The sequence below is a fragment of the Sceloporus undulatus genome, chromosome 2, assembly GCF_019175285.1.
Source record: "Sceloporus undulatus isolate JIND9_A2432 ecotype Alabama chromosome 2, SceUnd_v1.1, whole genome shotgun sequence".
NCBI lineage: Eukaryota > Metazoa > Chordata > Lepidosauria > Squamata > Phrynosomatidae > Sceloporus > Sceloporus undulatus.
Window position 1 is genome coordinate 49,549,685 of NC_056523.1, and position 16,348 is coordinate 49,566,032.

General features: G+C 39.6%; 1 protein-coding gene across 1 annotated transcript in view; it reads right to left on the reverse strand.

The window, feature by feature from the left end:
- Positions 1-12,221, reverse strand: part of C2H3orf20 (chromosome 2 C3orf20 homolog) — an 86,208-nt gene extending 73,987 nt beyond the window's left edge. The window contains exons 1-5 of the mRNA XM_042453978.1: positions 12,181-12,221; positions 7,926-8,478; positions 6,304-6,414; positions 2,813-2,941; positions 1,658-1,760 (exon numbers count right to left, since the gene is read on the reverse strand). Of these exons, the coding sequence (XP_042309912.1) occupies positions 1,658-1,760; positions 2,813-2,941; positions 6,304-6,414; positions 7,926-8,454 (872 nt within the window). The 5' untranslated portion in view covers positions 8,455-8,478; positions 12,181-12,221. The remainder of the gene's footprint in view (positions 1-1,657; positions 1,761-2,812; positions 2,942-6,303; positions 6,415-7,925; positions 8,479-12,180) is intronic.
- Positions 12,222-16,348: the final 4,127 nt, after the last annotated feature.

A 16,348-nucleotide genomic window follows, 5' to 3' on the forward strand; every position in this document is an offset into this window, starting at 1 on the left:
ATTATTATTATTATTATTATTATTATTATTATTATTATTATTATTATTATTATTACACCTTCAATAACTCCCTTGAAGTTCAGGATAAATCCCAGAGAAAAATCACAACCTCATTTATAAGGAAGTCACCACTCTCACTGATCAGTGGAATAGGGGAAATCTGACATTTTTGCTTTCTCCTGCATTTGATGTTTTAAAACATTATGTTCTTTCTATCCCAAATGCAGAGAAATTTTGGTGAAGTCTTCAAAAATGCCTCCCCCAAAATGTACTGGCTATACTCAATAGGTATAGTCCTTCCTGACATGGAGAGGACCAGGGAGAGGACCTATTTGCACCTTTTTTAAAGATCAGGAGCCTGCCACCCCCCCCCCAAAAGAGAGGGGAGGCAGGGGGGAGAGATGGCCACTAAAATTCAGTGGCACAAACATGGTTGAATTCAAAACAATTTTAATCCAGAGATTTAAGCATTTAAGGCCTTAGCCTGGGGTAGACAGATCTGTCCACTTTTGTTTCTTTCATGTTAATTTATTATACATACCTACCTACACGTATGAGGACCAGTGAGCTGTAGTGGTTTGAGTGTTAAACTGTGGCTCTGGAGACCTGGGATTGATTTCCAGCTCAGCCATGAAACCCACTCAGTGACCTTGGGCAAGTCACATTCTCTCAGCCTCAGGGGAAGGCAATGGCAAATCTTCTCTGAATAAATCTTGACAAGAAAACCCCAGTCTTAGGGCTGCCCTAAGTCAGAAATGACTTGAAGGCACACAACAAACAAACAAAAGATCTACATGCATACACATGGATACATGTAGGGTTCCTTCCATCTCAAATATGAAGAAATTTATGGATTTTGATAGATTCATATCAAAAGCAACCTGAAACTAAATACTTGTTCATCCCTATTCAGTGACATACTTGTGGACCTTTAAAAGTGTTATGTGTACTACAACTCCCCTAGGAGGAAAAGCTGATTAGCTGATTAGCTTAGGGGCTGGTTTGCTTAGGGAAAAGGCAAGTAAGGGCAGCAGTGACTGAAGTGTATAAAACTGTGCATGGTGTGCTGATACTGGAGAGGGAGATATTTGTTTCCAATTGTCATAATATGGGAGCCTTTGATGATCCATATGAAGCAAAATGTTGTGGTTTTCTGCTCAAAGTAAAATATTTCTTCAGCACAGCACACAAACTGAAATTCACTGCCACAAGATCTAGTGATGACTGCCAATTTAGGCAGCTTTAAAAGAGGATTAGACTAATGGACAGAGAAGAAAGCTATATATTACTTCTTGTACCAGAGGAATTACAGTTCCACTGAGTCAATTTGTTGCCAAGGAGCATCAGCAGGACGCTACGACTGCACTCATGTCTTGCTTGCGCACTTCCCACAGATAACTTATTGAGATTGCATTTATGAAATGGGATTATAGCAAGCATGTGCCACAGATATTTTCTATGGGTTTCAAAAATGATGCTTAGGTGAGCAAATACCCAAATCCTTGTCATTCTGAGAATAAATGGATCAGAATTCTGATTCAGTGTAAGGTTCTCATGAGTGAATGCAATAAGATTTTGCTGTACTAGTGTAGCCCGTGATACTGCCCTCTTATTAAGTGTGAGATGCCCTCTGTCCTAAGCATTTGAAAATACTTACATACGTTGACAAATTTCTCTGATCTTCTCCCTAGCTTGAGGGCATGGATCAAATTTATCTGCTTGACTTTCTTTGTCTTGTACAGAACTACCACCACCTTTCACTCTAAGCAGACCTAAAAAAATATTTTGAAGTGAAAGTTAGGAAAGGTAGTTGCCCCAAGGGCAGTTAGGAAATCAGCTCAATAAATGAATTGGGGGGGAGGGGGGACTGACACAACTCACTTGCTACTTGTCACCTAACACCTTTTCTTGTCCCAATGTGCTCACAGGATGAAAAGAGACACCAAAGAGATCTTGATAAAATTGTCCATATGGGCATGAAGGAAGAAACTCAGGGTGAGGATGTTACTTTGAATATGACATCATCTGTACGTTTTTGACACCTTATCGTTGTAGACTGCTTTGGAGCAGGTGTGTGCAGTTAACTGTTCAAACCAAGGACTACTGAGAGTTAGACTATAACTCTCAGGTGATCTTAAAAGCAGTGCTTGCAAAAGTGTTAAAAACAGTCCTGGGCATAAAATCATGGAATCATAGAGCTGAGAGAGACAATGAGGGACAACCAGTCCAACCTCCTTCCATGCAGGAATACACAATCATAGGACTCCTGACAGATGGCCATCCAGCCTCTGCTTAAAAACAGCCAAAGAAGGAGATTTCACTATGCTTTCAGGCAAATGGTGAGTGGTTTTTTCCTCCCTTTTGTCCAACTCAGAGCTCAGAAAACTTAAGATTTTTTAAAATTTCAAAACAGATTTTCTTTTCATTTCCTAAACTTGATGTTTATTATAATCCCTAATGCATGTTGCTTAGCACATCATGCTTAAAGGCAACAGTAGGGGCATCCCCAGTTCTCAGGCTTTGGACCTGAAATTTCAGGGTCTGGGGTGCTCACATGGCAACCCTGGTACTACCCACTAGAACAACACTATGCACTATGCACCTGTCTTGCCGATTCATGAAGGGCACCTCTAATCACATAGGGATTACAATTGAGCCCCAAATCCAAAAGGAGGCATTGTACCTCCACTAGAAGTTTCTTCTTGTACCTTCTACAAGCCTCTAAATGGTGTCCCTCATGTATAAGGTACAATGTGTTCCATCCAAATTTTTGCCTTTTTCCAATCCATAATTTCTAAGAAATTGAATTTACCTGTGCCCTTTTGCTGCTTGCTGTCTTTTAGTGATAATGAAAAGCAAAGACAAGAAACTGACATTTGCTGTATAAGCTGGGTGGTGGAAGAAATCTGAATCGCAGGTATTGTTGGAACTATACCACGTCCTGTTCAATAAAATAGAAACCGGAGGTTAAAAGGCATTGCTTTTGAACTCAAAATATTTGTGTGTTTTTTTTAAATGAGAGAACTATGGATTATATGGAGTGAATAGCCAGAAATTAATTATAGGTGGAGAAAAACAGAAAGTAGGGTCTTCGGTGTCACTTATTCAGGCACATCGTAAGTTGATATTTTACTACTGATCTTCAATTCTTGACCTGGACAAGCCATGCAATTATGCTATACACCATTTTTCCCCATCTGTGAAAACTGAGATCATAATATCCTCATACTGTTTACTGCACTCCTAAACATATTGATTAGGATTTCATTAAGAACGGTTTCCAAATTGTATGCAAGTGTCCAGTCTTTGTGCAGTGTTTGCATTGTTTCTTTAGGTTACAAGAGCCTCAAGACAAAATCAATATACAGGACCTGGTAAAACCTTCAGCCTTTATTGCCGATCATTAGGGCATATTACAGTCAGTAGTGAAACTAGGCAGACTCTGAACTGAAAATTCATAGTGAGGGTAAGGGCTCTTCAGATGGCATGTGTGTTGCTTCATTACATTTCATAAAATAAATAAATAATTACCCATCTTTTATCCACTATGGGACCCAAGACTTCTTACAATATAAATTAAAACAAACTAGTAAAAATAATGTTGTACAAAAATTTACAAACCATTAAACAATCAATCCAATTACAGCATTATTTTTTTAAAATCAAAACTAAAATCAACAAATTCAACAGGAAATCATGTATTTACAAAGACATCCCCTTCTCTCAAAAAGGCAGCTCAAGCACATGTATAACTCTGCAGGAGTCTTTTTTCCCCCTTCTTCTTTTTTCAGGTTCCAGAAATTTTACCTTTTTTCTGTGTGCACAATTGTATTAAACTCTGTCACTCACAATAATGAAGGCACCCCCCCCCCTTTAGTGCTGTTTAAGCCTGAGTGCTTGGTATTCAGTGGAAGCAGAATTTGAAGAGGCTTTATAAACCAACACCCTATAACCCAGGGTGAAAATATCTTTAATAAACTGAAGACCCCTAACAAAAGGGGAGAATTTTTAAAAATGTGTTTTTTAAACAGTGCTGCTTCTCGGAAATCTGTTTAAAAGACTTTAATTAACTTCTATTTACCTGGGCAATTGTCTTCCTAGTTTAAACACACCAGGGAAGGGAAAAATGCAGCCCTCCATGCTACTGGACTGCAGTCTTAGCATTTGTATTGGCTATGATGCCTAGGGGATTGATGGGATTTATTACAGCACTATAGTTTTCAGGTGAGGCCTTGTTACTGATGCTGCCTCCTGCAGAGTTCCATCCGATGGTAATATAAGCAACAGGCCTTTCATGTGGTGGCACCCAAACACTGGAATAGTCTGCGATGCATTATGCCATTAATAATCCTGAGCTTTCAACATTTATTTAAAACTTATTAAATTCACTTATTAAGCTGCTGACTAATAAATTATCAGATTGCTTTAAGATTTATTTTAAGGAGCTTTGTAATCGGTATCATTCCTGTGTTTTCATACTGTTTTATATTTTTAAGTATTAGGTCTCCTCTTCAGAAGTTCCACCAACATGGTCTGATACTACTAGCTGGGCAGGAATATTACAGAGAAGCAAACTATTCAAACTAATCTCCCCATCGCCAGAAGAGGAACCAAGGGCCACTTGTTAACTGGCTTTGAGTTGATCCCGACTCATAGTGACCTTCTGGATGAGACATCTCCAAGAGTCCCTGTCCACCACTGCTCTGCTTAGGTCCTGCAAATTCATACCTGTGACCTCGTTAATACAGTCCATCCATCTAGCATGCAGTCTTCCTTCTTTTTTACATCCCTCCACCTTCTCCAGCATTATTGTCTTTTCCAATGAGTCATGCCTTCTCATAATGTGGCCAGAGTATAACAGGTTCAACTTAATCATTTTGGCTTCCAGGGAAGTTTCAGGCTTAATCTATTCTAGAACTCATTTGTTTGTCTTTTTGGTCATCCAGGGTATCCTCAGCATTCTTCTCCAGCACCACATTTCAAATGAACTGCTTTTCTGCCTATCCATTTTCTTCACTGTCCAGCTTTAATACCCAGATGTGGTGATGAGGAATGAAATGGTTTGTACAATTGTAACTTTAATACAATGTGGCAAAAAAAGCAGACTGGCATAAAGAACCGGCTTCATGGTGTATGCACGCCGGACACCCCAACACCGCCCCTAAGCCAGTGTCATGCCACCCCGCTGCCCAAACATTAGGTGGCATCAGAGCGTTTACACGTGCCATGCTGCACAAACGGAGAAAAGCCACCACTGTGGCAGAAAGGGCAGCTTTTTTCCAGCCCAAAAAGGACCGGCATTTTGTCATTTCTTTTTGGACTGGAAAAATGGCAGATTGGGGCCACGGCATGCGGTTCCTGCAGCCCTAATCCAGCAATCAAAGTGTGGTCATCAAGATGCCACTTTGGAGCCATCTGTTTTGCTCCTAAGTTGTATACCTTTATTCTTTAGGATCTTGTCTAGTTCTTTCATAGCTGCCCTCCCCATTCCTAGTCTTCTTCTGATTTCTTGACAGAAATCCTCATTCTGATCAATGTTTGATCCAAGGTACAGACACTTTTTTTACTATTTCAGTTTCCTCATTATCTAGGGTGAATTTGTATAGATCTTCCATGGTTATTATTATTTTTTCGTTATGTTCAGCAGTAATCCTGCCTTTCCACTTTCCTCCTTGATCTTCCTTAGTAGTTGTTCCAAGTCCAAGTTTTCTGCTAGTAGTATGGTGTCATCTGCATTTCTTCGATTGTTGATGTTCTTTCCTATCTTTGCTCCTCCTTTTCTTTGTCCAAGCCTACTATTTGTATGATATTTTCTGCATGAAATTTGAACAGATAAGGCAAAAGGATGCAGCCTTGCCTGACCCTTTTGCCAAGTGGGAACCATTCTGTTTTTCCATATTCTGTTCTGACAGTTAAGGAGTTCTGCAAGTTCATACTTCAACACATCTGGAGGGCATGACTCCCTCTACTGATGCATATGTATTTGTTGGTTATAGGTTGGTTATAGGGTGCACCTTCCCAAACAGTAGGTGGACACACAAATTCAAAAGAGAATCTCCCCATCTTGCAGTCTGAAATGATAGTATCCATTCTATCACCTTCACATATATACAAATACATGGCCTTCATCTAGCTAATCTTTCTACTATATTAACTGCATTACTGCTAATGCAGATCATGTTGGTACATGCAAATTGCCTAGAAATGAAAGCACATCTAGCTGCAGAGGACAGTAGATCTTAGTGTAGAGGGAGGCTACTGTCACAGAGTACAGAGATCTGATGGCACTGTTACTTTGCTGACCTTTCCTCCTTGGTTCTTTGCTCATGAAATCACTTGCCTCTTCCTGGGTTTTAGGGCATAGCTGTTGACCAGCTTCCAGAAGCTTCCTTGCAATCTCTTCACTGCTGGGACCTGGGAAAGAGATATGGTGGTTGAAAAAAATAGTAATAGTCCAATGATAATTAAGGTGACTGTGAGTAAAATGGCAAGTGTGTGCAATTGTTCATGTGCGCAAATTTTGTGCAGGGAACTTGGTGATTTTAGGCTCCAATCAGCCCTAGTCAGTATACTCAAAGGGCAGGGATTACGGGAAACCAATTTAGAATCCGGGTTAGAAAGATTCTCTAGCAAAGTGTAGAGGTGAACAATTGCATATAGGCCAGTTTTCCCTCCTGTGATGTCCCCACAAGCCTCACAAGCCTGACCCCATTGACAATGCTCTCATATCTTTTTCATATGCTCTCATCTGAGTCCTTTCCAAAATGGTGACTGGAAATGACATTGAGTTACTTCCTGTAACCATTTTTGAGGAGGACTCCAACAAAAATAGAAGTGTTTTGGCTCTTTCTCTTTTCGGGTGATTGTGGGGCTTGATGCACACTTTGGCAGCTCTTTGGTTTTGGAAAACACCTGAAAATCTCACCAAAAAATGGGGATGGGGGTCTTGGGGGCCTGGGCAGGAATCTTCAGGGTCTGCAAAATTGTGTCCAGGGGTTGCATGTGATTCACAGGCTGCACTTTGCTTCCCCATAACTGAGATTATATCTAATGTTTATATTTGAATATTTTGTGGTGTACCATGGGCTTTTAGAGTATTGCAGTAAAATGTTCTCTGGGGGAAAAGATTCTGCAAATCTTTCTCTTTGTTCTGCTTCTGTGTCATTGTTTTGAATAGTTAGTTGGTTATTTAGGGCTTCTTCTCTTTCCTTCAGTAATACTAGTAAGCCGGTGATTGTACAATGGATGTGGCAAGATACAAATAGCCAATCAGATGTAACTATATAATTACATTAATGAGCAAGCAAAAAAAAAAAAAAAAAAGACAGTCCAGAGTGAGGGCAAAATTTACTTTATTATTTTGCCCTCACTCATAATCGGTGCTGGGGTGGGAAAGTGGAGTTGCTCTCTCAGCTGCCAGACTATTGCTATTCCTCTGTTTGCTGGAATAATGATCTCAATATGAATTATGATAATACTGTATTGCCCTCTTTTGAATTTCTCCATAAAGGATCCATAGACTTAATGAAAAATATACCTCTCTACATTGTACCTCAAAATGATCTAGATTCTTGAAAGGTAGCCTTGGTCAGACAATACAGCTTGTTGTCTACACACATTATAAATGCACACATAGTCGCAGATTCTTTCTGAACTGTACACACATTCAGTTGATAAGTCTGAAACATGCCAATACTCATATGATTATGCTTCTGTAAACATATGCAGCAGTCCACAACAGCAAAACACTACTTTTTCAGGGTTCTAGATTGTAGTGAATACTGCATACACCTGCATGTCCACTGCAGATGTGTATTGTCTTCCACCATTATCATACCCAAGGGAGGATAAACCTTTTTGCCTGTTTCAGTTCAGGATTTCCACATATCCCATATATATAAGCAAGCATACTTAGGTGATCTCACCAGCAACTGCATCAATCATTATCTTCATCTTCACTTTCAGCAATTCAGTCAAGAGATGGACTGATCGTTTTTGGAACTTGAGGAGCATCTGATGATTTTCAAATGAAGGGGTTACATAGTTGGCCTTTGGCATTGAGGCAGAGGGGGGCACCTTTTGAGCTCTGGAAGTAGCAGTGGAAGAAAAGTCAGCCTCATCGAAAGGAAGGAATTTGACAATGGGACAATATAAACCAGTGAAGGATTTCCTTTGTGGTGATACCATGAGCTCATCCCATGTGAACTCAAATATATTCTTGACACCCCGTGGCACATGGAAGCCCATTTTCTGCCATCTGAGAAGCATATGTACCATCTCAGCCAAAATTCTTGGTGCCTTGGCTTTAATGTGTTCATAATCAAGGTTTTTCTTTGTATCATCCTTTTGTTCATCCTTTTGCTCAGCCTTTTGCTCGATTTTGGGGCTATCCTTTTGTTCACTCTTTGGGTTACTCTTTTGGTCACCCTTAGAGTCAGCCTTGTGGTCACTCATGGGTTGTAGTTGATGCAAGGAGATCTAAAGAAGGAGAAGAATGTTGAAAGAAATCTCTGCAATTCTTTAAAATATTTTTCAGAGAGATAATTATGTTAAGTTTGTTTCACTATTAAAAAGAGGATTCTTGTTGCATCTTAAAGATAACCAATTGTATGTGACATATCCGGGGTAGCCATGTTGGCCATATAGCAAAGTACAGTAACATACAAAATCCACAAAACAGTGATACCATTTTTAGGCCTACCAAAATGCATAAAATATACATTGCAAGCTTTCAAATCTCTACTGGCTTCTTCATCAGCCAAATGTGTTAATAATAATAAAGGAGAAAAAAATTGATGATGTTAGTCACAACTGTATGTGAGAGGGAGATGTGGAATGTAACAGAAATGCAAAACAGACTGGCATGGTAACTGAGTGAACTGCACAGTTACATTGGTCTTAGCCACAACATAGTTAAAAGGACAAAGGAGGATGACACATTTACATCTGAGTATAGATGAACAGATGAATACATGTGTGGCAGAGAAAAATCTGTATATTGTCTATCTGCTAAATTGGTAGAGGTCAGAACTAGAAAAAATAGTCAGACATAGTCACAAAACAAGAAGAGAGTTTTCTTGGAGATGGAAGAGAGGATATACAGTATACACATCCTTGAATGAAAATCAGCATATTACTGTGCTCTACAAGAGTTTTAGAGTCCTTAAAAAGTCACTATCTCTGTTTAAACCTATGTTGAGAGACTGGAATTTCTTAGTGTACCCCTATTTATCTTCCTCCTTTTAATTTTCCTTTGTTCCACAGCCATAATCATGTTTTGCATTTCTAATCTATTCCACATTCTTCCCCCCATTTGCATTTGTATAAATGACTCTCTGTGTTCTATTAGGCTGTACTCCATGCATCTGAGGATGTGGATTATAGTCCACAAGATATTATGATGAAATAAAACTGATTAATGTGCAGTTTGTTGTCACATGTTAAGCTGTCCTTGATCTTTCTTCATTTAAAATCATAACTGGGCTTCAGCAGAGATACAATGTATTTTATTGGACTAACTAGAAAATTAAATCTGTGCAAGTTTATGCATTGTCTTCCTTAGATGACAGATGTATAAGACCTGAGCTCTATATTATGATTTGAAGATTGCAGTATGAGATTAATGGTCCAGCTGCAAAAAAAAGAATAAAATGTGGTGGAAAAGTGGGATTTACATGCAGAAGGAGAAAGAAAACTACATCTCATTATTCTACCTCCTTAAAATTCAGTATATAGACATATATGGATCAGCCTCTACTTTCTTAAAATTTATTATATAGTACATTAATGGATTATGAGACCAATTCTAGTAAGCCAGTACTCCTGAGTTTCACACTTATATACTTCTGATATTCTTTAAATAGGTTTAAAGAATGAGAAGCAAATTGAACCATCATAGATTATTGAAAAGACTGTGAGCATTATAACATGAGATTTAGGGGGCATTCATACTTCCCAGCACAAGCAGCCATGCCTGTTTTTATTGTCCCTACATTCAACAATGAGAAGTATAAAAACCGTCTTAGGCATTCCAAGTGTAACAAATAAATTACTTTTGATTTAATTAGAAAAGGCAACTGAAGCACTTTCTTAATTACAAAGTAAACTTTCAGATGGAGCTAATAAACTGCCAGTCTAAGTTTTATGTACCGACTATTAGTTAAGAAATGTATGCCCCAAAATTGACCCTAAAATTTTGAGTAGACTTATATAAGGGCCAATACATCAGTAGTGCTTAGAAAGATCCTAAAGCAAGCAAGTCTGATCACCAATGCTTTCCCCCTCCAGTCCATTTTGCAAGCCTTTGCTTCCTGTTGGAAAAACTTTCCATTTAAATCCACTTGCTTTTTTTCTCTGGTCCCTTTTGCAAGACCTGGCTTCCTATGGAAAAACCTCTCCATTTAAATCCAGTAGCTTCTCTCTCTGGTCCCTTTTGCAAGACCTGGCTTCCTATCAAAAAAACTCTCCATTTAAAACCATCTCTCCAGTCCCTTTTGCAAGACCTTGCTTCCTATGAAAAACCTCTTCATTTAAAACCACTTACTTCTGTCTCCACCTTGCTTCCTATGGAAACAATGCTCCATTTAAATCCACTTGCTTCCTTTCTCAACCCGATGTTAAAACCTCTCCTGCAGCACCTGGGAATCGGTTGGGAAAGGTCCAGAGAAGGAGGAGGAGGGACGTAAGTGGTATTTCCCCCTTTCCATCCTTCTCTATAGCCCCCTAAGTTTTACCCTTGACTTATTGACAGGTCATACCAAAATCCAGGATTTTGACCCTGAAACCTTCCCTTGACTTATACACGACATCAACTTGTACATGAGTATATAGGGTAAGTTCAGTTTTCTATGACAGGCTAGGGGCTGATATCGAGGAATGACAAATTAAGTTCAGCCTCCTCACATAAGTCAGCTTGGGAGAACTGTTGCATTTGTGCAGGCCTACCTTTGTTCAAGTTATTCATTGCTATTTCCATTCTCATTCTTCCCTTCTTCATACAATACAAAATGCTACCAAGGAAAGCCAGCACCTCCCATTATGAATCAGTGTTTCAAAAAGATGTTCTCCAGATGACAGAGGCAGAGGGGATATTTTTTTTGGTCCTGAAAATGACTTCATGACTTTATTCTGGAAGGAAAGTGTTCTATAGAGGTTGATAGCACTCCCTCCTTTATTAGAAATACTCACCCCTTAAGTGAAGAGTTAAGTTGTGGAACCACAGAATAGTGGTAGAGTCCCAGCAGATTCCAGGTTCAGTCCCTGGCATCTTCAAATAGGGTTATAAACATTTCAGCCTGAAACCCTGGAGAACTGATGCCAGTCAGTGCTAGGAATACTGAGCTAAAGGGACTAGAGATTTGACTCAGTATAAAGCATCTGTTTCTAATACTAGAATTATTCACTGTGTTGCAAATATCATAAAAACAATCATCCAAAACCAGCTCAGCTCAATTTTCAGCAGTCATGTTCCAAACATTGCAGCCTATTGTTATTCAGCCTAATACATAACTGTGCTATAACATTCTAAAGAGTAGAATATAATGGTTAAATGTTCTTATTTACTCTACTTCCTTGACTGCATTTTTTAAAATTTGGTTGGGGGGTTGAGGGGAATTTGTTTCAATGGTAACTGATATTTTACTCTATTCCAATGTATGGTTTTCAAGATGATGTAACCTGCCTTGATTCCTTGAGAAAAGGCAGACTATAAATAAATCATATTATTATTATTATTATTATTATTATTAAAGAGTACTGGGTAAGGGCTATGGAGACCCCATTTCAAATCCTCACCCAGCCATGGAAAGCACTGAGTGACCTTGGAGTTAGTTACTACTTCACAGTTTACCCTACCTTGCAAGAAATTACAGAACCCAACAAACACTGCTGGATTAGTTAGTTATCCTGAGATCACATTGATGTGTTTGGATGGTGGAAATCTCTTAGATAAGAAATACCATCGACAACAACCATTGTCCACAACACCTGATAGGCACATTTAATTGGTTCTTCTTCCACTTAGGAAATAACATGGAAGATGTCTGAATATACATGCTCATGCGCATGCACACACACACTCAAACCATATCTGCACTAGGGTGATTTTTTTTTAAAAAAAAGATAAAGTAAATAAACCTATTATCAAGATGCTTTTATTGGAAAAGATGTAGAATTACTCACTATCACCACAGATGATGTTTCATAACATTAGCAGATGGAAGTTGTGGCAATGTGGCATGTTCTATATGATACTGACCATTCTTCTGTCATAACAGGAGAGAACCTTCTAACTTGGATCCTTTAGGGAAAGAACTTTGTTCATTGGGAGATTCAGTCAGACCTCTGAAGGGCTTTAGCAGCTGAAAAGGAGCATCTGAAGCCTGAGAAGTTCTAAAAAGCAATTTCCCCCAATTCTTGAAACTGATTATACAAAACTGAAATTTACACAGGAATACTAAGGAACATGCAATGATATATCAGGAGATTGTGAGGGGCTGCAATTCAGTGGTAAAGCATTTATTTTGCACACTGGAGATTGAAAGTGTCATATCCACATACAGCTGTTTCAGTGAATACTGAAGCTATGGTCTGATCTGGTATGAGAGAACCTGTCCCTGATGGATTTTTTTTTTGGGGGGGGGGGGGGAGACAGCTGTAGTTTGGCAGTCCCATATTCATTCCCTAGCACCTCCAGGAAAGTTTGCATAAAACCCACCTCTGAAACATTGAAGAGCTTCTACCAGTTAATACAGATCAGGGGTTACCAACATGCAATCCCTGGGCTGCAAGAGTTCATAGGCCAGTTTCATGCAGCCTAATTTCCAAAGCACCTTGACATCAGCTAACAAACAATCAGTTCAAACCTAATTGCCTCCCAGCCACTCTCATAAATAGTTGACAGACACAGTAGCAGCATTACAATCCTGTACAAGCTTACTCTAAAGTCTTATTCTTCAGATTGTGGAGTGGTGATTCCATCCACCACTAGTCACAGGCCTCAAATGACTTTCATGAGGGTCAACAACCATTTGTACCAAAAGGAATCCCTACCCCATCCTATATGAGATTCCATTGAAAAATATTGCTTCCTCACATAGAAGCTTCCTAGCTTCTGTGACTGTGTTCTCTCTTCTTACAGGACATGAAACAGAAGAAGGTCTTAAAAATCAATTTCAATTTCATGACTGTTTTCCATCTGATGCTCTTATCAACTGAATGCAGCTACTCTTTACATGAGTGTCAAAACTCAAAAGACATAAAACTGTATTCCCACTTTGTGCATATCATTAGTCAACCATCTGCTGCCATCTACTGGACAGTAACTTTAGTAAGTTTTAGGACAAATGCACAAAGGACAGCCTTTCTATTATTAATAATAATAATAGTAATAATAATAATAATAATAATAATAATAATAATAATAATAATAATAATAACAACAACCTTTATTTATAAAGCACTGTAAATTTACACAGCGCTGTACATACAATCTAATTAATTGGATGGTTCCCTGCCCTCAGGCTTACACTCTAAAAAGACACGACACAAAAGGAGAAGGGAGTGGGGGTGGGGAAGGGGCCTGTCTAGTAGGATAATACATATAAAATACATAGCAATACAGGAAATGATTCAATAAAACAGACAACAAAAGAACATCAAATAGCAAGTGACAATTATGCAATGCCTGGGAACGCTTCTCTGAACAGGATAGTCTTCAGCTCCGTTTTGAAGCTGGTTAAGGAAGTGATGGCTCTTGTTCGCAGGGGAAGAAGGTTCAAAGGGGCAAATCCGAAGATGGGCAAGGAAAGAATCCCCTGGGCTGGGACAGCAGACCGTTGACTACGAGGGCCCTAGTGGGAAGGTGAGGGGAAATAAGGTCTGATAAGTAGGGAGGGGCCAGCCCATGGAGGGCTTTAAACGTTGACAGCAGGAGCTTATACTGAATGCGGAAAAGGAGTGGGAGCCAGTGAAGAGATGCCAACACAGGAGAGATGTGGTCAGAGTGGTGGGTGGATGTGATAATGCGTGCAGCTGAATGCTGGACAGAAATTAAAGGACGGAGGTGAGAGAGAGGAAGCCCGGCCAGGAGGATGTTGCAGTAATCAAGTCGTGAGATCACTAGGGCATGGACCAGGATCTTGGCAGTAGAGGCAGAGAGATATGGTCGGATTTTGGCAATATTGTATAAAAAGAAACTACAAGCCTTGGCTGTGGTCTGGATCTGGGGGATACATGGCAGAGAAGAATCAAAGATAAAACCAAGACTGCAGGCTTGCTGGACTGGTTGAATAGAAATGTTGTCCACAGAGACAGAAAAGGAGTGTTGAAGGGTGGGCTTAAGAGGAAAGACAAGAAGCTCTGTCTTGGACATGTTGAGCTTCAAATGCCCATTCTTGCTCCATATTTGATAAAATTCTTTCTTTTCCATGTATGTTGGTAAATTTATTTGTAATGGATTCTGTCTCTGTAGCTTAAAAAAGCTCTATCGATATGTCATCTGTTACTGGTGATTTATTTTCCCCAAGTATTTTGAGCTTCTACTTCACTTTCTAAAATTGTGGGCTCATCTTTGGATGGTTCTTCCTTGAATGAATCTGTCCTCTTTTAATCTCTTTTTTAGTTTTTCACTGTATTATTTCCGTCATCTTTTTATTATCATCTTAATAAGGGTGTTCTTTTGTTGGTTTTACAGCACCCTCACTCTTAGTTTAAGTATCAGTTTTATTACTTGGATCTTGTGGAAGAGGTACAGTGAGTCCTTAGTATCTGCTGGGGTTTGGTTCTGGGACTCCTCATGGTTATTAAAATCCATGGGTGCTCAAATCCCATTATATATAGTGGCATAGTAAAATGGTGTCCCTTATATCAAATTGCAAAATTGATTTTTGAATTTATATATTGTTTTGAATATTTCAAGCTGTGGATGGTTGAATCCTTGGATAAGGAATCCATGGATACAGAGGGCCAACAATATGTTGTTCTACATTTTTATTTTTTATTTTTTGGTCATCTTCTATTTCTCTGTGCTGATTATTATACTAATTCTCTTTGTCCTTGCTGATTCTGATCCTATTTCTATCACTTTGTTCTTTTGCTTCTCGTTTGTCCTTAACTGCTTGAAGAGTTTCATCTGTCATCCATAAATGCTTTTGTTCCTTTTTGGCTGCAGATAGTGGTTTTTGCATTCCTCCCTCACAAGACCCCTGTCTTTCGTCCAGAGTTCTTATGCCCCCAGTCCATTATGTTTAATTGTCCTGGTTCACCAAACACGCACACAGGCTGGCTAGGAGGGAACCTCTGACTAATAATGCAGGCAGAGGCAGCTAATCACAAGCAGATAGAAAGAGTCCTTGCCTGTGAGAGTCCATTAAGAGAAAGACATTGGTCAAGCAGTACAAGTCAAGGGAGACAAAGGAATCAAGGTCAACACAGTTCAAAGGTTGAAGAAGCCAGGAAGTCTGAAGTAGGAATGTAGGAGTCTCAAGACAGATAATAGGAATGATGGCCAGGAAACAGACAAGCTCCAGCAGCAACTTAAGCATACTCAGGTCTTGTATAGCCTGAGACCAACTGGTTCTAATCAGAGTTTGCTTGCTTGCTGCTTAGCCTGCAGCTCAGCTAAGTGTCTTAGTTCTATCTTTAGTTGGATTCTTTTGTTCCTCCTCCTTGATTGAGGACTTAAGACCACATCTGTGTCCTCTGTCTCATCAGCAGGTGACTCTTGCCCTTTTCCTGCTGGCTGAGGCTGTAATTCCACAAAATGAGCTGGCTGAATCTGTTCAGCAGGGAAGGTTGGCTGCTCTGCAACAGGGAGAGCTGCAGGCTATTCCCTGTTTGGAAGGCTTGCCTGGGTTTCTTCCTGAGCCTCCTCATTGGACTCTTCCTCCAGGTTCCAGACCTGCAGCTCATGTCCCATGACATTAACTGCTAATCCATTTTTACATGGTCTTTAAATTCTATAAGGATGTTTCTCGGGTTACATTTTGGAACAATAATTGATTTAATGTTCATGTTTAGCTTTACTCTAATTTTTGCTATTAGCTGTTCTGTTCCATACCTGCTCCTGGCCTTGTTTTTGCAGAGAGAATGAAGCTTCTGCATCTTCTGCTTCCAATTATGATATTCATATACAGTGCACCTGCATCATACAGCACTGTGCACCAGAAGGACTAATGGCACACACACTCATGGCATGCACCACCGCTCCACTGCCATGGGCACGAGCCCCATTAATTTAAAGGAGAGATCGATGCTTAATATCTATCTCTCCTTCCTGTCCCTCTCCTAACCAAAGGGACCTGAGGGTCACTCCATCCATACCACAAACCCTGTCTCTGCTCCTGTGCAA